The sequence below is a fragment of the Acipenser ruthenus genome, chromosome 1 (genome assembly GCF_902713425.1).
Source record: "Acipenser ruthenus chromosome 1, fAciRut3.2 maternal haplotype, whole genome shotgun sequence".
Lineage (NCBI taxonomy): Eukaryota > Metazoa > Chordata > Actinopteri > Acipenseriformes > Acipenseridae > Acipenser > Acipenser ruthenus.
In genome coordinates this window covers 117,690,595-117,715,240 of record NC_081189.1, presented here as the reverse complement: position 1 = coordinate 117,715,240, position 24,646 = coordinate 117,690,595, and the positions used below count along the sequence as shown (strand labels likewise).

At 42.3% G+C, this 24,646-nt stretch overlaps 2 protein-coding genes across 3 annotated transcripts in view; one reads left to right on the top strand and one right to left on the bottom strand.

The window, feature by feature from the left end:
* Positions 1-7,902: 7,902 nt before the first annotated feature.
* On the bottom strand, positions 7,903-11,874 carry LOC131740068 (uncharacterized protein K02A2.6-like). Its single transcript, XM_059034660.1, has one exon. It carries the CDS (start codon positions 11,776-11,778, stop codon positions 8,197-8,199), a length of 3,582 nt encoding a protein of 1,193 aa, XP_058890643.1. The 5' UTR covers positions 11,779-11,874; the 3' UTR covers positions 7,903-8,196.
* Positions 11,875-12,260: 386 nt separating this feature from the next.
* Positions 12,261-24,646, top strand: part of LOC117421378 (dynein axonemal assembly factor 9-like) — a 34,252-nt gene continuing 21,866 nt past the window's right edge. Inside the window, exons 1-11 of one of the 2 annotated variants that reach the window (XM_059034655.1) lie at positions 12,261-12,459; positions 15,991-16,070; positions 16,399-16,518; positions 19,191-19,315; positions 19,428-19,524; positions 20,588-20,694; positions 21,897-21,983; positions 23,014-23,115; positions 23,694-23,749; positions 23,853-23,988; positions 24,372-24,453. In XM_059034655.1, the coding sequence (XP_058890638.1) occupies positions 12,404-12,459; positions 15,991-16,070; positions 16,399-16,518; positions 19,191-19,315; positions 19,428-19,524; positions 20,588-20,694; positions 21,897-21,983; positions 23,014-23,115; positions 23,694-23,749; positions 23,853-23,988; positions 24,372-24,453 (1,048 nt within the window). In that variant the 5' untranslated portion in view covers positions 12,261-12,403. The remainder of the gene's footprint in view (positions 12,460-15,990; positions 16,071-16,398; positions 16,519-19,190; positions 19,316-19,427; positions 19,525-20,587; positions 20,695-21,896; positions 21,984-23,013; positions 23,116-23,693; positions 23,750-23,852; positions 23,989-24,371; positions 24,454-24,646) is intronic. The other variant, XM_059034657.1, reaches the window with a different exon arrangement.

Genomic DNA, 24,646 nt, shown 5'->3' with positions numbered 1-24,646 from the left:
GATGATGATGTATTCTCATTCTCCCTCTCCTCTCTCACCATGTCGGACCCTGTCTGTGTCTGAATGCTCATGAGATGATGATGTATTCTTATTCTCTCTCTCCTCTCTCACCATGTCGGACCCTGTCTGTGTCTGAATGCTCATGAGATGATGATGTATTCTCATTCTCCCTCTCCTCTCTCACCATGTCGGACCCTGTCTGTGTCTGAATGCTCATGAGATGATGATGTATTCTCATTCTCCCTCTCCTCTCTCACCATGTCGGACCCTGTCTGTGTCTGAATGCTCATGAGATGATGATGTATTCTTATTCTCCCTCTCCTCTCTCACCATGTCGGACCCTGTCTGTGTCTGGATGCTCATGAGATGATGATGTATTCTTATTCTCCCTCTCCTCTCTCACCATGTCGGACCCTGTCTGTGTCTGGATGCTCATGAGATGATGATGTATTCTCATTCTCCCTCTCCTCTCTCACCATGTCGGACCCTGTCTGTGTCTGAATGCTCATGAGATGATGATGTATTCTCATTCTCTCTCTCCTCTCTCACCATGTCGGACCCTGTCTGTGTCTGGATGCTCATGAGATGATGATGTATTCTTATTCTCCCTCTCCTCTCTCACCATGTCGGACCCTGTCTGTGTCTGAATGCTCATGAGATGATGATGTATTCTCATTCTCTCTCTCCTCTCTCACCATGTCGGACCCTGTCTGTGTCTGGATGCTCATGAGATGATGATGTATTCTTATTCTCCCTCTCCTCTCTCACCATGTCGGACCCTGTCTGTGTCTGAATGCTCATGAGATGATGATGTATTCTTATTCTCCCTCTCCTCTCTCACCATGTCGGACCCTGTCTGTGTCTGAATGCTCATGAGATGATGATGTATTCTCATTCTCCCTCTCCTCTCTCACCATGTCGGACCATGTCTGTGTCTGAATGCTCATGAGATGATGACGTATTCTCATTCTCCCTCTCCTCTCTCACCATGTCGGACCCTGTCTGTGTCTGAATGCTCATGAGATGATGATGTATTCTTATTCTCCCTCTCCTCTCTCACCATGTCGGACCCTGTCTGTGTCTGAATGCTCATGAGATGATGATGTATTCTCATTCTCTCTCTCCTCTCTCACCATGTCGGACCCTGTCTGTGTCTGGATGCTCATGAGATGATGATGTATTCTTATTCTCCCTCTCCTCTCTCATCATGTCGGACGCTGTCTGTGTCTGAATGCTCATGAGATGATGATGTATTCTTATTCTCTCTCTCCTCTCTCACCATGTCGGACCCTGTCTGTGTCTGAATGCTCATGAGATGATGATGTATTCTTATTCTCCCTCCCCTCTCTCACCATGTCGGACCCTGTCTGTGTCTGAATGCTCATGAGATGATGATGTATTCTTATTCTCTCTCTCCTCTCTCACCATGTCGGACCCTGTCTGTGTCTGAATGCTCATGAGATGATGATGTATTCTTATTCTCCCTCTCCTCTCTCATCATGTCGGACCCTGTCTGTGTCTGAATGCTCATGAGATGATGATGTATTCTTATTCTCCCTCTCCTCTCTCACCATGTCGGACCCTGTCTGTGTCTGAATGCTCATGAGATGATGATGTATTCTCATTCTCCCTCTCCTCTCTCACCATGTCGGACCCTGTCTGTGTCTGAATGCTCATGAGATGATGATGTATTCTTATTCTCCCTCTCCTCTCTCACCATGTCGGACCCTGTCTGTGTCTGAATGCTCATGAGATGATGATGTATTCTTATTCTCCCTCTCCTCTCTCACCATGTCGGACCCTGTCTGTGTCTGAATGCTCATGAGATGATGATGTATTCTTATTCTCTCTCTCCTCTCTCACCATGTCGGACCCTGTCTGTGTCGGAATGCTCATGAGATGATGATGTATTCTTATTCTCCCTCTCCTCTCTCACCATGTCGGATCCTGTCTGTGTCTGGATGCTCATGAGATGATGATGTATTCTTATTCTCCCTCTCCTCTCTCACCATGTCGGACCCTGTCTGTGTCTGGATGCTCATGAGATGATGATGTATTCTTATTCTCCCTCCCCTCTCTCACCATGTCGGACCCTGTCTGTGTCTGAATGCTCATGAGATGATGATGTATTCTTATTCTCCCTCTCCTCTCTCACCATGTCGGACTCTGACTGTGTCTGAATGCTCATGAGATGATGATGTATTCTTATTCTCTCTCTCCTCTCTCACCATGTCGGACCCTGTCTGTGTCTGAATGCTCATGAGATGATGATGTATTCTCATTCTCCCTCTCCTCTCTCACCATGTCGGACCCTGTCTGTGTCTGAATGCTCATGAGATGATGATGTATTCTCATTCTCCCTCTCCTCTCTCACCATGTCGGACCCTGTCTGTGTCTGAATGCTCATGAGATGATGATGTATTCTCATTCTCCCTCTCCTCTCTCACCATGTCGGACCCTGTCTGTGTCTGAATGCTCATGAGATGATGATGTATTCTTATTCTCCCTCTCCTCTCTCACCATGTCGGACCCTGTCTGTGTCTGGATGCTCATGAGATGATGATGTATTCTCATTCTCCCTCTCCTCTCTCACCATGTCGGACCCTGTCTGTGTCTGAATGCTCATGAGATGATGATGTATTCTTATTCTCCCTCTCCTCTCTCACCATGTCGGACCCTGTCTGTGTCTGAATGCTCATGAGATGATGATGTATTCTTATTCTCCCTCTCCTCTCTCACCATGTCGGACCCTGTCTGTGTCTGAATGCTCATGAGATGATGATGTATTCTTATTCTCCCTCTCCTCTCTCACCATGTCGGACCCTGTCTGTGTCTGGATGCTCATGAGATGATGATGTATTCTCATTCTCCCTCTCCTCTCTCACCATGTCGGACCCTGTCTGTGTCTGGATGCTCATGAGATGATGATGTATTCTCATTCTCCCTCTCCTCTCTCACCATGTCGGACCCTGTCTGTGTCTGAATGCTCATGAGATGATGATGTATTCTCATTCTCCCTCTCCTCTCTCACCATGTCGGACCCTGTCTGTGTCTGAATGCTCATGAGATGATGATGTATTCTTATTCTCCCTCTCCTCTCTCACCATGTCGGACCCTGTCTGTGTCTGGATGCTCATGAGATGATGATGTATTCTTATTCTCCCTCTCCTCTCTCACCATGTCGGACCCTGTCTGTGTCTGGATGCTCATGAGATGATGATGTATTCTCATTCTCCCTCTCCTCTCTCACCATGTCGGACCCTGTCTGTGTCTGAATGCTCATGAGATGATGATGTATTCTTATTCTCTCTCTCCTCTCTCACCATGTCGGACCCTGTCTGTGTCTGAATGCTCATGAGATGATGATGTATTCTCATTCTCCCTCTCCTCTCTCACCATGTCGGACCCTGTCTGTGTCTGAATGCTCATGAGATGATGATGTATTCTCATTCTCCCTCTCCTCTCTCACCATGTCGGACCCTGTCTGTGTCTGAATGCTCATGAGATGATGATGTATTCTTATTCTCCCTCTCCTCTCTCACCATGTCGGACCCTGTCTGTGTCTGGATGCTCATGAGATGATGATGTATTCTTATTCTCCCTCTCCTCTCTCACCATGTCGGACCCTGTCTGTGTCTGGATGCTCATGAGATGATGATGTATTCTCATTCTCCCTCTCCTCTCTCACCATGTCGGACCCTGTCTGTGTCTGAATGCTCATGAGATGATGATGTATTCTCATTCTCTCTCTCCTCTCTCACCATGTCGGACCCTGTCTGTGTCTGGATGCTCATGAGATGATGATGTATTCTTATTCTCCCTCTCCTCTCTCACCATGTCGGACCCTGTCTGTGTCTGAATGCTCATGAGATGATGATGTATTCTCATTCTCTCTCTCCTCTCTCACCATGTCGGACCCTGTCTGTGTCTGGATGCTCATGAGATGATGATGTATTCTCATTCTCCCTCTCCTCTCTCACCATGTCGGACCCTGTCTGTGTCTGAATGCTCATGAGATGATGATGTATTCTCATTCTCCCTCTCCTCTCTCACCATGTCGGACCCTGTCTGTGTCTGAATGCTCATGAGATGATGATGTATTCTTATTCTCCCTCTCCTCTCTCACCATGTCGGACCCTGTCTGTGTCTGGATGCTCATGAGATGATGATGTATTCTTATTCTCCCTCTCCTCTCTCACCATGTCGGACCCTGTCTGTGTCTGGATGCTCATGAGATGATGATGTATTCTCATTCTCCCTCTCCTCTCTCACCATGTCGGACCCTGTCTGTGTCTGAATGCTCATGAGATGATGATGTATTCTTATTCTCTCTCTCCTCTCTCACCATGTCGGACCCTGTCTGTGTCTGAATGCTCATGAGATGATGATGTATTCTCATTCTCCCTCTCCTCTCTCACCATGTCGGACCCTGTCTGTGTCTGAATGCTCATGAGATGATGATGTATTCTCATTCTCCCTCTCCTCTCTCACCATGTCGGACCCTGTCTGTGTCTGAATGCTCATGAGATGATGATGTATTCTTATTCTCCCTCTCCTCTCTCACCATGTCGGACCCTGTCTGTGTCTGGATGCTCATGAGATGATGATGTATTCTTATTCTCCCTCTCCTCTCTCACCATGTCGGACCCTGTCTGTGTCTGGATGCTCATGAGATGATGATGTATTCTCATTCTCCCTCTCCTCTCTCACCATGTCGGACCCTGTCTGTGTCTGAATGCTCATGAGATGATGATGTATTCTCATTCTCTCTCTCCTCTCTCACCATGTCGGACCCTGTCTGTGTCTGGATGGTCATGAGATGATGATGTATTCTTATTCTCCCTCTCCTCTCTCACCATGTCGGACCCTGTCTGTGTCTGAATGCTCATGAGATGATGATGTATTCTCATTCTCTCTCTCCTCTCTCACCATGTCGGACCCTGTCTGTGTCTGGATGCTCATGAGATGATGATGTATTCTTATTCTCCCTCTCCTCTCTCACCATGTCGGACCCTGTCTGTGTCTGAATGCTCATGAGATGATGATGTATTCTTATTCTCCCTCTCCTCTCTCACCATGTCGGACCCTGTCTGTGTCTGAATGCTCATGAGATGATGATGTATTCTCATTCTCCCTCTCCTCTCTCACCATGTCGGACCATGTCTGTGTCTGAATGCTCATGAGATGATGACGTATTCTCATTCTCCCTCTCCTCTCTCACCATGTCGGACCCTGTCTGTGTCTGAATGCTCATGAGATGATGATGTATTCTTATTCTCCCTCTCCTCTCTCACCATGTCGGACCCTGTCTGTGTCTGAATGCTCATGAGATGATGATGTATTCTCATTCTCTCTCTCCTCTCTCACCATGTCGGACCCTGTCTGTGTCTGGATGCTCATGAGATGATGATGTATTCTTATTCTCCCTCTCCTCTCTCATCATGTCGGACGCTGTCTGTGTCTGAATGCTCATGAGATGATGATGTATTCTTATTCTCTCTCTCCTCTCTCACCATGTCGGACCCTGTCTGTGTCTGAATGCTCATGAGATGATGATGTATTCTTATTCTCCCTCCCCTCTCTCACCATGTCGGACCCTGTCTGTGTCTGAATGCTCATGAGATGATGATGTATTCTTATTCTCTCTCTCCTCTCTCACCATGTCGGACCCTGTCTGTGTCTGAATGCTCATGAGATGATGATGTATTCTTATTCTCCCTCTCCTCTCTCATCATGTCGGACCCTGTCTGTGTCTGAATGCTCATGAGATGATGATGTATTCTTATTCTCCCTCTCCTCTCTCACCATGTCGGACCCTGTCTGTGTCTGAATGCTCATGAGATGATGATGTATTCTGATTCTCCCTCTCCTCTCTCACCATGTCGGACCCTGTCTGTGTCTGAATGCTCATGAGATGATGATGTATTCTTATTCTCCCTCTCCTCTCTCACCATGTCGGACCCTGTCTGTGTCTGAATGCTCATGAGATGATGATGTATTCTTATTCTCCCTCTCCTCTCTCACCATGTCGGACCCTGTCTGTGTCTGAATGCTCATGAGATGATGATGTATTCTCATTCTCCCTCTCCTCTCTCACCATGTCGGACCCTGTCTGTGTCTGAATGCTCATGAGATGATGATGTATTCTTATTCTCTCTCTCCTCTCTCACCATGTCGGACCCTGTCTGTGTCTGAATGCTCATGAGATGATGATGTATTCTCATTCTCCCTCTCCTCTCTCACCATGTCGGACCCTGTCTGTGTCTGAATGCTCATGAGATGATGATGTATTCTTATTCTCCCTCTCCTCTCTCACCATGTCGGACCCTGTCTGTGTCTGAATGCTCATGAGATGATGATGTATTCTTATTCTCCCTCTCCTCTCTCACCATGTCGGACCCTGTCTGTGTCTGAATGCTCATGAGATGATGATGTATTCTCATTCTCCCTCTCCTCTCTCACCATGTCGGACCCTGTCTGTGTCTGAATGCTCATGAGATGATGATGTATTCTTATTCTCCCTCTCCTCTCTCACCATGTCGGACCCTGTCTGTGTCTGAATGCTCATGAGATGATGATGTATTCTCATTCTCCCTCTCCTCTCTCACCATGTCGGACCCTGTCTGTGTCTGAATGCTCATGAGATGATGATGTATTCTTATTCTCCCTCTCCTCTCTCACCATGTCGGACCCTGTCTGTGTCTGAATGCTCATGAGATGATGATGTATTCTTATTCTCCCTCTCCTCTCTCACCATGTCGGACCCTGTCTGTGTCTGAATGCTCATGAGATGATGATGTATTCTTATTCTCCCTCTCCTCTCTCACCATGTCGGACCCTGTCTGTGTCTGAATGCTCATGAGATGATGATGTATTCTTATTCTCCCTCTCCTCTCTCACCATGTTGGACCCTGTCTGTGTCTGAATGCTCATGAGATGATGATGTATTCTTATTCTCCCTCTCCTCTCTCACCATGTCGGACCCTGTCTGTGTCTGGATGCTCATGAGATGATGATGTATTCTTATTCTCCCTCTCCTCTCTCACCATGTCGGACCCTGTCTGTGTCTGAATGCTCATGAGATGATGATGTATTCTTATTCTCCCTCTCCTCTCTCACCATGTCGGACCCTGTCTGTGTCTGAATGCTCATGAGATGATGATGTATTCTCATTCTCCCTCTCCTCTCTCACCATGTCGGACCCTGTCTGTGTCTGAATGCTCATGAGATGATGATGTATTCTTATTCTCCCTCTCCTCTCTCACCATGTCGGACCCTGTCTGTGTCTGAATGCTCATGAGATGATGATGTATTCTCATTCTCCCTCTCCTCTCTCACCATGTCGGACCCTGTCTGTGTCTGAATGCTCATGAGATGATGATGTATTCTCATTCTCCCTCTCCTCTCTCACCATGTCGGACCCTGTCTGTGTCTGAATGCTCATGAGATGATGATGTATTCTTATTCTCCCTCTCCTCTCTCACCATGTCGGACCCTGTCTGTGTCTGAATGCTCATGAGATGATGATGTATTCTCATTCTCTCTCTCCTCTCTCACCATGTCGGACCCTGTCTGTGTCTGGATGCTCATGAGATGATGATGTATTCTTATTCTCCCTCTTTTGCTTCGCTGTCAATGGGCCATGCAATTATTCATCACATTTTGCTTCCTTTACAGTATCAACAAAATACAACTCAACTAACTTAAATTAATGAAATTGAAAGCAGTTGTAAGAATGTCACCGTCTTTTTCTGCTATGACTTTAAAGATAACTACCTACATGCGGGGCATTTTAAATTATGGATATAACAATTACCCTCTTAACTACTAATTGATTTAATCTCCTAGTGTATTTGTGATAAACTCAATAACCTTCTAATTATTGACTCAGAGAAACGGCACGCGTACACTTACTCTAATTAAGTGTTCCTTTATTTTTTCTGTACAAGAAGGTGCTCACGCTAGCCTGGGCGGGAACTAGAATCTGTGCAGGATGTGGCTCCCCATGACCCATGACCCCTTCAGCTATTGGAGCTGTACCAGGGATCATGTTACAATAACTCAACTGGAATAAAACGTAACTAAAACCCAGGGGACTAACTATCAATATTCCACATCCCTCCACCTCAGATTAAAACTGGTCTTGTTTTTATCTTACATTCACTTTCAACACTTACGTAGCTAGGAACAACTAAACTAACAGTCCAGTTTCTGTGGAGCTCTACACACTCTTTGTGAATGGCGCAACTCTGGTGCCGGGGCTAATGTTGGTTCTGGCCCTGGATCTACTGCTGGCTCTGGGTCTACTGGAACCCCCTCTGTTGAAAACTCTAACTGCACTGGGTTAGGGCTGTAGTCATCTCCCAAAGGAACTTGGACATCCTCTGGTCTTTCAGATTGTGGAACGGTCGCTGCCTGATATTTCCTTAGGTGGTCTTGATGACGGCGAATCACTCTCCCATCCGTCAGTTCCACTTGGAATGACACTGGACCCACTTTCTCCAGTATGGTTCCTTGTGTCCACTTATCCTCCACTCCAAACATTCGAACATAAACAGTATCTCCTACATTCAATAAGCGAACTTTGGCGTGTTGATCATGTTGAAACTTCTGCTTAGCTTGCGCAGCTCTCACTCTCCCTCCCACTGCTGGTCTCAGCACATCAAAACACGATCGTGGTCTACGTCCCATCAGTAATTCTGCCGGCGATGACCCAGTTGTGGTTTGAGGTGTGATTCTGTAATGGAACAAAAACCTGGCCAACTTGGTTTCAATTGTGCCAGTCCTCACTTTCTTTAACCCCTCCTTTACCGTCTGCACGGCTCTTTCGGCTAGCCCATTGGATGCAGGGTGGTAAGGTGATGTTCTGACATGCTTAATGCTATTTTTCTTACAAAACTGCTGGAACTCTTCGCTAGTAAATGCTGTTCCATTATCTGTCACTAGCATCTCGGGCAGCCCATGCGTTGCAAATGTAACCCGCAGTTGACTTATGGTAGCTTGAGAAGTAGCAGAAGACATAACATGAACATCTATCCACTTGGAGTGGGCATCAATAAGGATCAAGAACATCTTCCCCATAAATGGACCTGCATAATCCACATGCAGGCGGGCCCACGGTCTGTCAGGCCACTCCCATGGGTGTAGCGGTGCCGGTGGCGGTGCATGGCGTGTGCTCTGGCAAATGGTACATTCTCTAACCTTTTTCTCCAAGGCTTGGTCCATGCAAGGCCACCACACCATACTTCTTGCTAGGCTCTTCATGCGAGATATGCCCGGGTGTGCTTCATGAAGTTCAGCAATAACTTTCTCCTGGCTTTGCGGAGGTACAATGACTCTGTTTCCCCAAAGTAAACAATTGTCTTGGATACTTAACTCCTCCTTCCTTCTAAAATACGGCCTCAGATCTTCCATCTCGGCTTCTGCTGGCCATCCACTTCTCACGTATGTCAGGACTCGCGACAATATAGGGTCTCTTCTGGTTCCTGACTGTATTTGCCCTAGGTTGACAGGGAAAGTGGAGAGGTTTTCCAGTAACAAAACCACATCCCCTGGTGTTTGCACATGTGAGGGTGTATCCTTCAGTGGCAAACGACTCAGTCCATCAGCATTACTGTGTGTCTCTCCACTCTTGTAGCATATCTCATACTCATAACCAGCAAGCAATAACGCCCACCGTTGAATTCTCCCTGAAGCCATCGGTGGAATCAACTTGCTCTCGCTGAAAAGGCTCATCAAGGGCTTGTGGTCCGAACAAATAGTGAAATGGTGTCCATACAGGTACTGATGGAACTTTTTTACCCCAAACACAATGGCGAGGGCTTCTTTATCCAGCTGAGAATAGTTTTTTTCAGCTGGAGCCAAAGTGCGGGATGCAAAACTTATTGGTCTTTCACTTCCATCAGGCAGGGTGTGCGATAACACTGCTCCCACTCCATAGGGTGATGCATCGCATGCCAGGAGCAATGGTTTCTTGGAGTTGAAATGTACTAACAATTGTGATGTTAGCAAAAGCTTCTTTGCTGACTGGAAAGCTTTCTCCTGCTGTGGTTTCCAACACCATGGCACCTTCTTCTGTAGTAGATGATGCAATGGTGCCAACAGCGTTGATAAATTTGGCAGAAAATGATGGTAATAGTTTACCATCCCTAAAAATGACTTCAACTCTGTGGTATTCTTGGGCGTCGGAGCTTCCGCTATTGCCCGGACCTTCTCCTCTGCTGGGTGTATGCCCTCTGCGTCAATCTTGTGACCTAAATACTGCACCTCTGGCGCTAGGAAAATGCACTTTTGTTTTTTTAGTCTCAATCCTGCATCAGCAAGCCGCTTCAAAACTTCTTCCAAAACTTGCATGTGTTTTGACGGGTCAGGACCTGTTATGAGGATGTCATCCAGATACACGAGAACGTGGGGCAAACCTGCTAGCAGGCTTTCCAGGGTGCGTTGGAAAATACCTGGAGCTGATGACACCCCAAAAGGCAACCTGGTGTAGCGGAACAACCCCTTGTGCGTGTTGATGGTCAAAACTTCCTTAGAACTGTCCTCCAGGAGCAGCTGCTGGTAGGCATGGCTCAGGTCCAGCTTTGTAAAGGCTTGCCCTCCTGTAATGTTGGAGAATAAATCTTCCACTCGCGGAATTGGATAAGCATCCAGTCTGGAGGCCTGGTTCACTGTCAGTTTATAATCGCCACAAATACGTATTGACCCATCTGGCTTCATAATTGGCACAATAGGAGCAGCCCACTTCGAAAACTGAACAGGTTCAATGATGCCTGCCTTTTGCAATCTCTGCAGTTCAGCACTGACTTTTTCTTTTAATGCATACGGTACTGTACGGGTTTTGAAGAATCTGGGCTTAACGTTTCCGTCCACTTCAATGACAGCCTTAGTTCCTCTCAAAGTTCCCAGTTCATCCCGAAACATAACTGCATATCTGTTTAAAATGTCTTGCACACTAGTAGTTCCCATATGATACAAGTTAGACCAATCCAGCTTGAGCTTCTTCAGCCAGTTCCGTCCTAGCAAACTAGGTCCATTACCAAACACTATCAGTATTGGTAGCGTGCATGATTGCTGGTTATACTGCACTTCCACTGCAATGATGCCTATGACTTTAATTTCTTCTCCTGTATACGTGCGCAGCTTGATGGCAGACTTACTGAGTGGGGGTAACTGTTTGCCATGCCACGTGCCTCTGTACGTGCTCTCACTGATAACTGTGAATGACGCCCCTGTATCAACTTCCATTTGCAATTCTTCCCCTTGCGCCTTCACAGTCACATAAATAGGCTCTACTTTCTCTGTTTTTGCTTGGTGCATACTGTAAACAACTTCAGGTTCGTCTTCATCTACCTCCCCTTCTAAGCTATGCGTAGCTTTAGGCATCTTGGGTTGCCAGCCCCCTCTGTGTTGGCGTGGCTGATTTTTACTGCGACACACTTTTGCAATGTGACCCTTCTTATTGCAGTTATGGCAAACAGCGTCCTTGAATCTACAGTCTCTTGCAGCATGTGGCTGTCCACAGCGGTAACACATATTTTTCCCTTCACCCTGTCTGCAGTCTATCGCAGGAGAACCAACTGCGATCGCCTTGTGAATCACAGGTGGTGTTGAGGCGGTCGGTTTAAGATCGTGAGCTTGTTGCGCAGCAGCCTCCATGGCTTGAGCAATCTCCACAGCCTTCTTAAAATCCAACGCGGTTTCCGATAACAAACGGCGCTGAATGCGGTCATCTTGCAAGCCGCATACCAACCTGTCACGCAGCATCCTATCCAGCATCTCCCCGAAAACACAATGTTCAGACAACCGTCTCAATTCGTGGCTCCCTATGACCCATGACCCCTTCAGCTATTGGAGCTGTACCAGGGATCATGTTACAATAACTCAACTGGAATAAAACGTAACTAAAACCCAGGGACTAACTATCAATATTCCACAGTATTCATAGTATCAAAAAAAAAAAAAAAAAAAGCTGTCCCAAGCAGTTTACCTGGCATAAATATTTTCCTAAACCACAAAATCAACCCTGTGCTGCAGCGACTGCTGTCCAGGAACCCTTAAAAACGCTATTACCAGGATTTGAAGGGGTGCACAAACCCATAAACAATTACACAACAACATTACACAATCTTAAAATATATTTAACGTTTTAAAAATGTTGAATTTAAGTATGTATTTTTTATACAGATCCACAAATTGGTGTTGTAAGACCACAGTTTGCGAATAACATGTCAGCTGAAAATATAGAATTTGGTTTAACTCCCTTTTATCAACTGCGTGGTTCAATCTGTTGCCATACTGCTCAGATCGCCGCTCAGTCTTTCAAGGGCTGTCAGATGGCGAGTATCGGCGTTAAAGATTTGTGTTTTTAACGGTATTATTTTTGAGTAGATATACTGTGAATATGGCATCGGTGCAGAGGAAGACTATTAAATACCAATCCTTGAGCCCTGCTGTCAGGTAAAACGTCTTTCAATTGTTAGTTGAGTCGTCAAGACAGAATGCAGGCCGAGGGTTACTGTGTTTTTTATTTCTTTATTTTTTTTGGTTGTATTTTTTGACAGTTGGGGGATTGCGTAATTCCAATGACGGGAAATAGTAGTTTTGTTTTTTTAACGTTAAACATTTACTCGACCCCCCTTTATAAATAATGTGAGTATTGTTTAGATCACGTGTAGGGATTTCAGTAGTCGTTAAATCATTTGTGTTTATTACTGCTGTATTGGTCGATAGTTACACAGGCATTGCATCTATTCTATAATACTATAGTTTTGTTTTAAATTGATTTCAGTGATTTTTGAACATCGATTTGTTGTTGTGTGTACAGTTAGCATATGTTAACAAATATTGTTTATTTATTTATTTTTGTTTACATCATCCCAACGTGCTTTTCTCCTAGTAATAATGGAGGATTGATGATAAAAAACAAAACAATGTAGGCTGATTTTTGGAATGCGATTTAATTTTTAGCTTTGATGACAATTGTAAAAAAAGAAAAATAATTAGAAATAATAAAAACAAGAAGAATTGTAGGGTTTGCATTGTAAATCAGGAACGTGTGTGTGAGTCCAGAGCATCGTTTTCATTTGTTTGTGTTGTTTCTTGTTGCTTGTGTGGGAGGAATGCACAGTACCCACTAAACAGCAGAGCAGAACGAACGAGGCGGCTCATGTGTTTTCATGCACAGACTCGTTCATGCTTAGCTGTTAGTTTCTGCTTTTGATTTGTTGCAATACTAATGTAATTTGTCAGAATAATAACCTTTGTGTTGTTTATACATTGAATCGTAATACAGTAATTGCAATCAGTGAACTTGTAATGTATGTATCAGTATTATTGTTTTGTTGCGTTTGCATTCATACAATGTCTTTACAGTTTCCTTACAGGTGGTGTCCAGTAGAAATTAACACTTTCACTGCCACATTGTTATAGCCTCTGGAATGATACAGATAGATTTCTCATATCCATTTCACTTAATTGTTTCTAACCATTCCATCTAATATGAGATACCCCTTTGATTATGGCACGAGGGAAGCTTTCTAGTTTTACTAGACTTTACCAGTACCCACAACTTCGGTTGTTAAACCAGATTTCAGCATCATAAAGTACATTTATTAATCATCCAAAAAGGGGTGTGTGCATTTTATATGTTGTAAATCAACCACCACAATTTCAACGTTAATGTCACAAAGTTTTTCAGATAGCATCTTCATATTTTCAGTGTTTTGGACAACAGCTAAAACTGCCCTACACTCATGCCTGTGACCTAAGATGGCTGATTTGTTTGTTTCTGGATGTCAAAGCCCTGATTCTTTGAGATGGTGGTTTAATACTTGGTACACAATAGTAAATTGTTCTTTGATTCTACAGTCAATTGATCGTGGGTATCGTAGAGGAAAATATAAGCCTTTTTGGCAGACTTTCGCCTGGTACTGTGGTGTCATTAAAATTCTGTTTTTATAAAAGTCCTAGTGATTTCATTGCTTGTCTGAAAGTATTTCACAAATTGAATTTAGGGCTAAAATAACCCCAGACCAAATTTGACATCAAAACGGGGTACATGCTCCAATCCTTTGTGCCTCCCAATCGATTCTCTGACACTCATGTTAGGAGAGTCACAGTTGTACTGAGACAGGCAGTTCCCAGTACAGTCTGTGTGTCCACACTAGATCAGCCGTCACCCATTCCAGATTGAAGATCATGAAATACAGACTTTGGTGTTAATATATCAGATCAGAGGTGCAGATAAAGGATTATTGCTTTAGGTCTGAGCTTCCTCAAGAATGCTGTCTTCCTGGCACATTGTTAAATGAGTTGCTTTTAGTTGAAGAATCCAAACACATGTAATTGTACTGTACAGTGTAACTGATCACAGTGCTGCAGTTCATAAGAATGTGTAAACCATGCTGTGCATTTAGGAAATCCCGTACTGTAGGACCCCTTAAGGATATGCCCCCAGTGGTGCTTTGCTTGGATGGTGTTTCCTTTTCAGAGCCTTCTGTCTGCATTGTTCCTTTATATGGAGTAGACAGACTGAGACTTACTACCACATGGAACACTTTCTGTTTTGAGGTTTAAAAAATCTTTCTACATGTGTAGATTAAAAGTGAAGTATTGCAAACATTGCAGCAGTGTTGGTAAACCTAGTCTAATCTCTCAGTACTGTGCAACACAAACTTGCGTCTTGCATTTTACTGTGTGTTATGTATGCATTCTGCTTCTGTGGAACTCCCTGAAGGGTACTGTACATACAGGACATGTACTGTGAATATCACTGTTCCAATATCATTTTACTAACACAGTGAAAATCTCAGAAATGTTTGTTTCTTTGATTTACAATCCTGTTTTGCTTGTATTACCCTGTTTTTGCTGTATAACCAGCTTGTGTGTTTTTTTTTTTTTTAACTCAGCAATTAAGGTCTGAGTGAAGATTTAATTGGTTTCATTAAATAATTAACCTACATGATGATGGTATGATGCAACTACTGGTTATCATTATTGCTGTTTTAGTTACTTCATAATAAGCTACCCAGGACCTTGGAGGTCCTCAGTAGGAGATCATCTCACTACAACTACTCCTGCGCACCTTACAAAGACAAGACATCATCTCCACATCCTCCTCACCCACCTCCCTTGGCATTGCTAATGTGATATTGAATTATATTGGAATGAGGCCAGATTGCCAGTTTAGTATTTTTGGAATTTCATAACCCTGATTATCTGGATCTTCAGGACAGATGTGCGTCAGTGATTGGCTAGACAGCAGTTTTTCGGTTCCCTGGGTGATTGAAGTCTTCACGTTTGTTATTGCTTTGTTATTGCTTTGTTATTTGTTCATACTGATAAGTAGAAATGTGTAATTATTCTGTCAAGAAAAGCCAAGAGGATGTGCACAGGCTTAGAAAGTGATCTCAAATCAAACTTTCTCTATGTTGTTTTCCTTTTCCAGTCTCTGTAGCTTCCAAGAAGCATACTTGACACTTTTTTATTTTTGTTAATTGTTAAAAAAAAAGGTTGTATTTGGAGATGGGTAAAGGCAGGGGGCGTATGGTATGCAAAGTGAGTCATCGCTCTGTCCACTTGCCAATATTAACTGGGGATCCCACCGGAAGTGGAGTATTGTCCCTGGTAATCCCACTGGTTCGGTAGGTAAAATCACCAGGGACTGTTTATCCTCAGTACATTATAGAGGTCCTTAGCCAGGAGCCCTCTGAACTCAAGCAGACACCTGCAAGCCCAGTATCTCGCCACTATCCGATGTCAAACTCCTGGGTGCGAAGGGGCAATTTGCTAGGCAGTGAGGACACTGGCCACCCACTGACCTTCAGTTCTCTTGAGCTGTATGGGGAGCTGCTGCACATATTGACCTATCGAATTTCCCATTATTCTGAAATAATGTTTGATTTCTCTTGCTGACCAAAGGCTTTGAACAGTATCTTGTTTTTTTTAGCACTTCTTTACCTTGTGTTGTTTTTTCCTCTTCTTTTTTAGCTGTTCCCGTCTTCGTCAGGTTCAGTCAATCCTGAGTGACAGCAGCAAGTCCAAACCAGATGGGATCCTCTGTATTCTTGGTAAGCCTTTCCACAGAACACCGACACATCTCTGTGTAGTGGGATTTGTGTGTCACTAATGTAACGAATCTGCAGCCTCGCACACCACAAGTGAGCGTCTAAACCACAATGTAAAAGAGGCAGGTTCATCTGCATTCGTGGTTTTACAGCTTTTAACCTCATCTCGTAGTACAGAATCGGTACCGGCAGTGTATCACACAACACTAACAAACCTGTTTGTTTTTGCAAGTGGAATCCCATATCAAAATAGAAGGTTCAGTCTGTTTCAGAATGTGGCTGATGCCACCTTCAATTTCCATGGTGTAATGCCTGCCTCTCTCTGTTGCAGGGATTGACAGCAGGTACAACGAGGGCTGCATCGAGCTGGCCAGCTACCTGCTCTTTGGATTGTACAGTCCCAGTAACATGGACCTGGAGAGGACACAGTTCCCAGAGGAGGTGCTAGATGGTATGCACAGCGTGGTTCATTGACTCATTCATTCCATTGCACATTAAGTATATTCATTTTATTACTTTAAAATAATGTGTTGTCTCAATTTCAGTAAAGCAGGAGTCTAGTCAGGGGCAGGTTTAGAGAATTTGTCAAGTTCTTTGTCAGAAACTATTTAAGAGTTTAAAAAAAAAAAAAGGTTAACATTATATGCAGTAACAATAACAATGAAGTTACAAGAAATCAATGCACATCTTTGACATCCTTACACAACACACAAGTTCAGATATACAAGGTAATTATAAAGATTTCCAGACAGTTATCTTCTTCTCTAAGAACGAGACGTGCTGGGTGTTACTTTTACCTGGAGTGATTGTTTCCAAGAATGCATTAAAAGGTCATTCTAGCTATCCCTGGCCATGGACATTTTTATCCGTATAAATATTAAAGTCAACAAAAGCAAGAAGATTTACGTTTATTCTTTCAGGAGGTTTCACACAACCCGAAGTGCATTTAATTTGGACTTCTTAATGTTACCAAGATAATTTCTAATCAAGTGAAACCAGACCTTTATTTCAAATGGCCTATAAATGTCAGATTAGCTGTATGTGTTTCCATTGTTGTGCCACTAGATGGCAGGCTTCCTTAACAAAATATAAGATCCTCTTTTGGAAAGTGTGAGAAGAACCCTAGGGCAGGATTTTCAAAAGGTGGTAAATGATAACTCCTGTGTTAATCAAGAAATCAGTGTGTAGCATTGATTTTGGCATTTTCAAGCGGTCGTTATGCCTATTTTGTTATTATATAATTGTCCTAATGTGATTTCCAAAATTATATTGATTTACAAAATAATGTTAATAACTTAACGAGCACTGCTTCTTCTGACTATTCTTTTTGTTTGCATGGGAATTTAAAAGCAAATCCGTGTTAATTGTCATAATGTATCAGGAGTTCATTTGCACTTGGAAAAGGAGGGTTTTAAATAACTTAAGAGTATATAACTCACCTTGAAACAGACATTTAACAGACCTGCTGTGAAGCCGATGATACAGAGAGAGTGTACAGGACCAGGGTTCGATAATTCAATATTTGGTCCTTTTCTGTACTTGGTTGTGAATGAGATTTATTCACTCATTGTTTTAACTATTTGTAACCTAACATAACGTTTGTTATATTGCTAAAATGATACACCGTTATTTGCACCCAGTGTAATGTTACTACCAAGAAATTATCAATGCAACTGTAGCCTATATGAATTTTGCAAATGTATGACAGCTGACCTCTACTGTAGATTTTTTTTTAATTACACAACTGAAATCTTGGTATAGAAAACAGCATATTAGATATTACAAGTTTCCTGAGGTGATTGTGGATTTACAATGCATCCTTGACTTTTAACACCTGTGTCTTCCACGCAAGAATGAAGAACAGGCGTCAAGGACACACAGATCCACTAGGAATGTGATCGAGATCATTGACATGGAATTTGTCTAAACGTATTTCGTAATGTTGTCAGACTCCCCCCACAATATGTACAGTGTACACTTTCACCTTCACACGTTTGTATGCATATAAAATGATCTTATAACACTGTAAATGTTTGGTGGCTACTTGTAATCATGTTGAATTTATTTATAAACAAAATTGTTTATTGGGTTAGGCCAGGAGTTCTATCATAATTGTATAATGTATAATGAAGTGTTACACACATGATATACATGTATAATAACTAACAACTACAAACACAAGTGGCACAACGTATTTATTTAGAGCCTACAATCGTACATGCTAAAATACATGCAAAATTAGATGTCAACATAAGAAAATAAATTCCAGCCAATATACATAGATGGCTTATGGTATATATATTTTTTCTTTTCAACCAAAAAACATTTCAAAATGCACATTAAAAGAGTTGTATATAGTAAGCTGTGGCAAAACATCCCCCGAATGAGGGGAAATGACTAATGGGGTTTAATTGTTATCATTATTATTAAATTTGATCCGTGCAGTCTGATTTTTACCCACACGCCAGATAGTCGTAAATCAGCATTTTATATGTGAAGTGTTCTAAATAAATGTTCATTCTGCATGACAAAATGCACCATTTTAAATGAAGTTTACGAATTGTACACAGAATAGATATTCCCATTATTTTTTATTTCCATTTGGCTGCTGCTCGCTGGTGGGAGAGCCGTCTCCCTGTACGCTAGTAGTTTCCATAACAGTGAATTCTGCTTCCATTCATTGTTCTTGATCTCGTTAACATGCATTTTGATTAACGAGTTCTCCTTATCTAGTCGTTGAGACAGGAAGTGATGTACGTGACCTGCGACAATGAAGCTTTCTAATGAGAAATGTGTTCATTAACGACCTCATCGACTCAATTTCAAAGCATTACGGATTGATTTAATTCATTTAGTTTGAAAATCACTTGTACTAAAGCTGTCGTTACTATAACACGAGTTTGATACAATAACACTGTTTTTTTTAAAATCCTGCTCCTACTGCCTTATTACTCTGATGTTAGTGGGGAAGTGAAAATCAGAATCGGGGAAAGTAATACTATGAGAAATGGAAACGGAGTTGAAGTGTAGTAGAATTAGCACACTGAATTACCTGTTGATGACAATATCAACAGTGAGACTTTGTTTGGCCTGACACAGTATATCTGCTTTTGTTCCTAACAGATGTGATACTATTGATAAAGTCAGAGAGTGTCCACCTGTACTGCAACCCTGTAAATTACAGCTACCTGCTACCTTATGTTGGCCACTGGAGAAACCTTCACTTGCACTGTATGACAAAGACTGAGGTGAGTTTGTACTGTACTGTATGTGTCTGGGGGTAGGTGGGTGCTTCTGCTGTTGAGTTGTAGTTGGTTAGCAGGTGATATGACTTTGATTCATCCCTCTGTCTCTGTGCAGTATGAAGACGAGGAGGCTGCAGAGGAGTTCAAAATCTCCAGCTTTGTGGACATGGTTCAGGACTGCAGCTGCATTGGAATTCCCTACAGCTCCCACGGTACGGGCACACACTGTAACACTGGATACAGATCACAGTTCCAGACGCAACTCTCAAACACACAAAAGCAATTACAGCACTATTATTTATGTTTGTCAAAGAAAACACTAGGTACATATTTACTTCATGGCCCATTTTTATGTTATAACATCTACATTTTTAAACTGGTGTTTTTATTTTTCTTAAACTGCGGTGGTGAAACACCTGCTAATAAAAAAACCAAATAAACCTAGCTCTCAGCTGGAGCTCTAACTAACAGTACTTCATGTGGAACAAACACTAGCTCTCTTACTCGAGTTCTGGTTTCTTTTTGTTACTTCTGCTTCCTTACGCTTCTATACCTCCATCACAAAGCTATCGGCTAAGCCATTTCTATCGAGGTGTCATTAACTTTAACAAGCAGTTAACCAACTGACTATTATCCATAATTCATTAAGGAAAAGCAGCTGTGGATTTTTTGTGGGCCTGCATACATGCGGGAACTCGTGACATCTAGTGGTCATTTACACTGCAGCCAGGGAACAAGCTCTTATCATTCTCATACTAAGTTTGATTCTGCACCACAGTAATCTCATTGGTCTGCTTTTAAGAGTCATCCGCTTATAAGAATCAAAACACCCGGGACAGATGTGATTCTTATAAACGGACTGCACTGTAATAATAATAATAATAATAATAATAATAATAATAATAATAGTAATAATAATAATAATAATATGAAAAGTGTTGTCAGTCCGAATAAGATTCTACTGCTGCTGGGAGCTTAAGGGGACCCTAAGCCCTTTGCCTTTTTTTGCCTCCCCATTTATTTTGGCCACCAGCTGCCAGACTTACAAATGTGGTATTTCAACCAAGGGGGCTGCATCTAAAAATACTCCTAAAAGCTGATATACAGAACCACCGAAATTGCAGTTGCACACCCCTCGCGATCGTTACTGAAACCAGGAAGCAGGCCTGTGGTTTAAAAAGCAGACTACTTAGTAAGCCAGTTTTTTCTACCCGTGTCTACCCCTGCAGAATGGTTTCTCAACAGTTGTTACAGTAGGTATACATTGACTTTCAGGGCACGTTCAGAAGTTTGACATCTTTGTTGTGGAGAAGTGGCCCATCATCCAGGCCTTTGGTCTTGAAGGAATCGGAGTAGGCGGCTTTTTTACCATGAAGCACAAGGTACTGAATAATCTAATTGGTTATCCACCCTATACAGTCCCTTTGATGGGAGGTTTGTCAGTGTGTTTGCATCACTACAGGCCCAACCAGCAACACTGGCTTCTCTACGGGAAACTTGCATTGAGACATTTCAATTAAAATGTTTGTGCATATTACAACCACTTTTAACCCTTTACGGTCCTGGTCCGACATCGCAATTTTCCCTTTCCAGTCCAATTTCGGACCCTGTCCGACATCATCAAAAAGACACAAAAAACAGGTCTCTAGTCGTTTTTTCTCCGGAAAAAGCCGAGAAACCCATTCAATGGCCGAGTGAGACCGACAGGCGCCGAGAGAAGCCGGAAAACAAACAAAAAAAAGGGCGTATCTCATGAATACTGATAGACCTGGCATCACATAGATAAAAACGGACATGATAGCTGCTTCCGCATCCAGCCCTTGAAGAATATCACAGACATTTGCAGATCTTTTTTTAGATGTTATAGTAATAAAATAACGACTTGGATCGCATTTATCGGTATGTACTATTATTAAGAGTTATTTGAAAAATATAGCGAACGAGGCGTGGGGCGGTGCTGGAGATGCAGTACTGAGTGTCCTGTTGATATGCAGTGCCTTTTAAACCTGTTTTACTGTGAAAAAAAATACTTATAAACAGCGCGTCTAAAATGAACTGTGCGTGTGAAAATAAATTGGACCTGACGCGCTGAATAAATGGACCGCTAAGGGTTAAAAGACTGCACCAAAAATAACACATTTGAATAAATGTAAGCCGTGCTTTCAATTTGGAATAATCCTTATAAATATTGGTGTCTTTTTTAATAAAGTATATTTAATCCATTCCTGTAATACCCAATAATTTTTCCCATCATTTTTTTTGTATCTAATACCTGCTGTAAAGTGTGATAGCTTGAGAGTAAAGTATTGGAAATTAAAAAAATGTACATCATTGGAGCATTTAAAATGACACTGGATTGTTTAAAGGGCAGTAACGCCTTAGGAACTGAGACTGTGTTTGAAATATTGTTGATGAAGAAAGCAAAAATATAAACACTTTAAAGGTGTTGACGTAAACAACACATCTTGGTTAGTGCCAAGAAGAGTTTCTCTAGCAAGTGTTATACTGCTAATTAGGCCACACATTTAGACATGCTGCTTATATTTGATGTGGGGATAAGATCTTTCTGTGCTTGGTTTTTCAGCTGATTGACGTGAGCGAGAAGCTCTGGCAGACTTACAGTGTGATGGACCCTGTTGCCTTGGAGATCCTGCTCACAGAGGTAACACAGGTGCTGTTTGGAGTACACTTTGTTCTTGTTTTCCACCGCTGGAGATATAGTGGAGGCTCCTGAACATAACTCACACTTTACATTTACAGTAAAATCTCGCTTTAAGACCACCCCCAGGACAAAAGGCCACTGTAAAGTGTGTCCATCAGCAGTTCTAAACATAGCAAGCCACTGTTCAATGACCTCTCTAATCAGACCAACAGGAAGGAAGCTATGAAACCTCTGAAAACTTGGCTGCAGCCTGCAACATGATGTAACTTATTTGCACTTTTATTTAGATTAAAACAATTTGCATAGAAGGAAACTACAATAAGTAACATCTTAGTAAACCTTTGACAAATGTTACAGCTATGTAACTTCAGTAGTAAGACCACCACCCTATTAAGACCCTGTTTTGTTGGTCCCTTAATTTCACTGTACAGTGTATATTCTTTAGTTATTGAGTATTGGGAAAGGAATTGCCTTATTTTTTTTATTTATTTAAAAAAAAACATGTTTTTACATTGATGTGTAAAGGTCATGTCATCTGATTTTTTTTTTGCTGATGTATTTACAGCCCTACACAAATCCCACATTTTCAGGAGACCTCTTCAGAGCTCTGAATGCTTTACTGTAACCTTTACCTTTCACAATCTCAGTGTCTGAAATGTTATTTTTAGCCTCCAGGAGAAATTTGTCTTGCATTCCACCAGTAATATGGTGTTGTGTTCTGGCTGAGAAAGGTGTAAGTTACTCGAGAGCCTGAGAGTACAGGGTTCTTAGAGACTATAAATATATATTCATTGTTCATAACATTCTTATCCAATAACCTGGAATAACCACATAATAAGGAAAGGAATAATGGCACAGCCAGTCCTGGTCATGGATATTCTCACTAAGTAAACATACCCTTGACAGTTCTACTTTGCTATCGTACAAGCTAATGTGCCAGTTACAGGGCCCATTTTTAAAGATACTGTTTTTGTCACCAGTACACACTTAACTCTTTCAGAGTAATAAAATGAGTTTTACTTCCTCTTTGTGATTTCAGGACTTGGTGACATTTGAGAAACAGTGGGCCAGCTTCTACTCCAACTTTGACATTGACAGCCATTCTTACATCATGGAGCTGTCTGAGGCACAGGCTGGGGAGGTAAGTCAAAAAAGGCACAAAGCAAGGAACTTGGTCTAATGAATGTATGTTTATTTATGTTGGAACACATGCTACAATCTGCATTACGTATGCACATGCATGTATGAATATGCATGTTTAAGGACGTGTATGTATGAGCATGTGTGCTTTCAGTCTGTTTTATGTATGTGTGTGTGTTTGTGTTTAGTCATAGTCATAATTTACTCATTATTGAAGTCCATCAAAGCTAATATGCAATTCAATCCCAGCTATTTTTTTATAGCTAGATACCAATGCTTTTATTATAATGTATCTACTAGGATTGCTACAGGGAAAGCCACATTTGTGTTTCTGAAATGTGATCATGTGGCATTGGTTTCTTAAGAGAAGATTCAATCCACTGCTAGTCCAGTGCCTCTCCAGTTTGACATGATACCTGCAGTTGTTCTTCAAATCACTGAGAGCTTTTTCACTTTATCCACTTATCTTTTGTTTTGTGTGTTAGATTTTTTTAGTTACTATTTAGACCTATCTTTAAAGCTTTTCTTGATGACAGCTTTTTAAAAACAGGTGCCAAATGTCCTGTTTTTTTTTTTCAGCCCTTTCGCAATTATTGTACTCATGGACTGATTTCCAGCCATATTACTGACAAAAGGTATGCACTGAACCCTCCCCTCCTCTCTCTCTCTCTCTCTCTCTCTCTCTCTCTCTCTCTCTCGTACAACCTGGTTTATATTTTTGGGGGATTGTTCTTTCAGTAAAAGCCGACAGCCGTTTGTGCTTTTTGGATGCCACTCCACAAGAGAGTACCTGAACTCTTACTGCTTCACCTTTCCGTCAAAGGGGCACCAGGTTCGGAACGCTGGGATTGGAGGCGCCGCTGCCAAGCACATGGTAAAACTGATTTGCCATGGCACGCTCCTTGAGCTTTCTGACTACCAAACCTGTGAACAGAGCCCTAATCACACAGACCACTCATTTTCTGACAATATATGTACAGGTGGTAGACCTGTATATATTGTGTTCTGTTATAGGTGGTGAACAGTAGAAATTAACTATTTCACTGCCTCTGGGCATATCAGTGATCCAGATCTTATTTATATATCTATTTTACAAACAATTCAATTTGATACAACATTCCCTTTAGTTTATGTCCCCGGAGATGCTTTGTTTTTGTTCACACACTTCCATTTCTAATGACTTTTATTTACACCATGAAAAATGTGCTGTATTCTTCCATTTCCACTTGCACTTTTGTAATAATGCGCAATCCCCAGCTTGTACAGTGCGTGGCCCCTAAAGGACCCCTGGCGTGTGCACGCACCTGTTTCTTTGGAACTACTCATGTCCCATACTTGGGTAAGTTCCTTTATTTATCCCTGGACAGGACTCACCTGGATAGAAGCTTTGCTTCTTGAAACGGTTATGTCTGCCTATGCATATGCATATGTTCTTTTCATTTTTAATATCGGGAATCCACTACTATGGATGTAGGTCATGGTGCTTACTTTACAGTAAAGATTTGTGAATGTGGCCCAATGTCTCTTTAGCA

Excerpts from the sequence above, each read along its gene's own strand:
- LOC131740068 (XM_059034660.1), bottom strand. The coding sequence starts at position 11,778 with ATGCTGGATAGGATGCTGCGTGACAGGTTGGTATGCGGCTTGCAAGAT.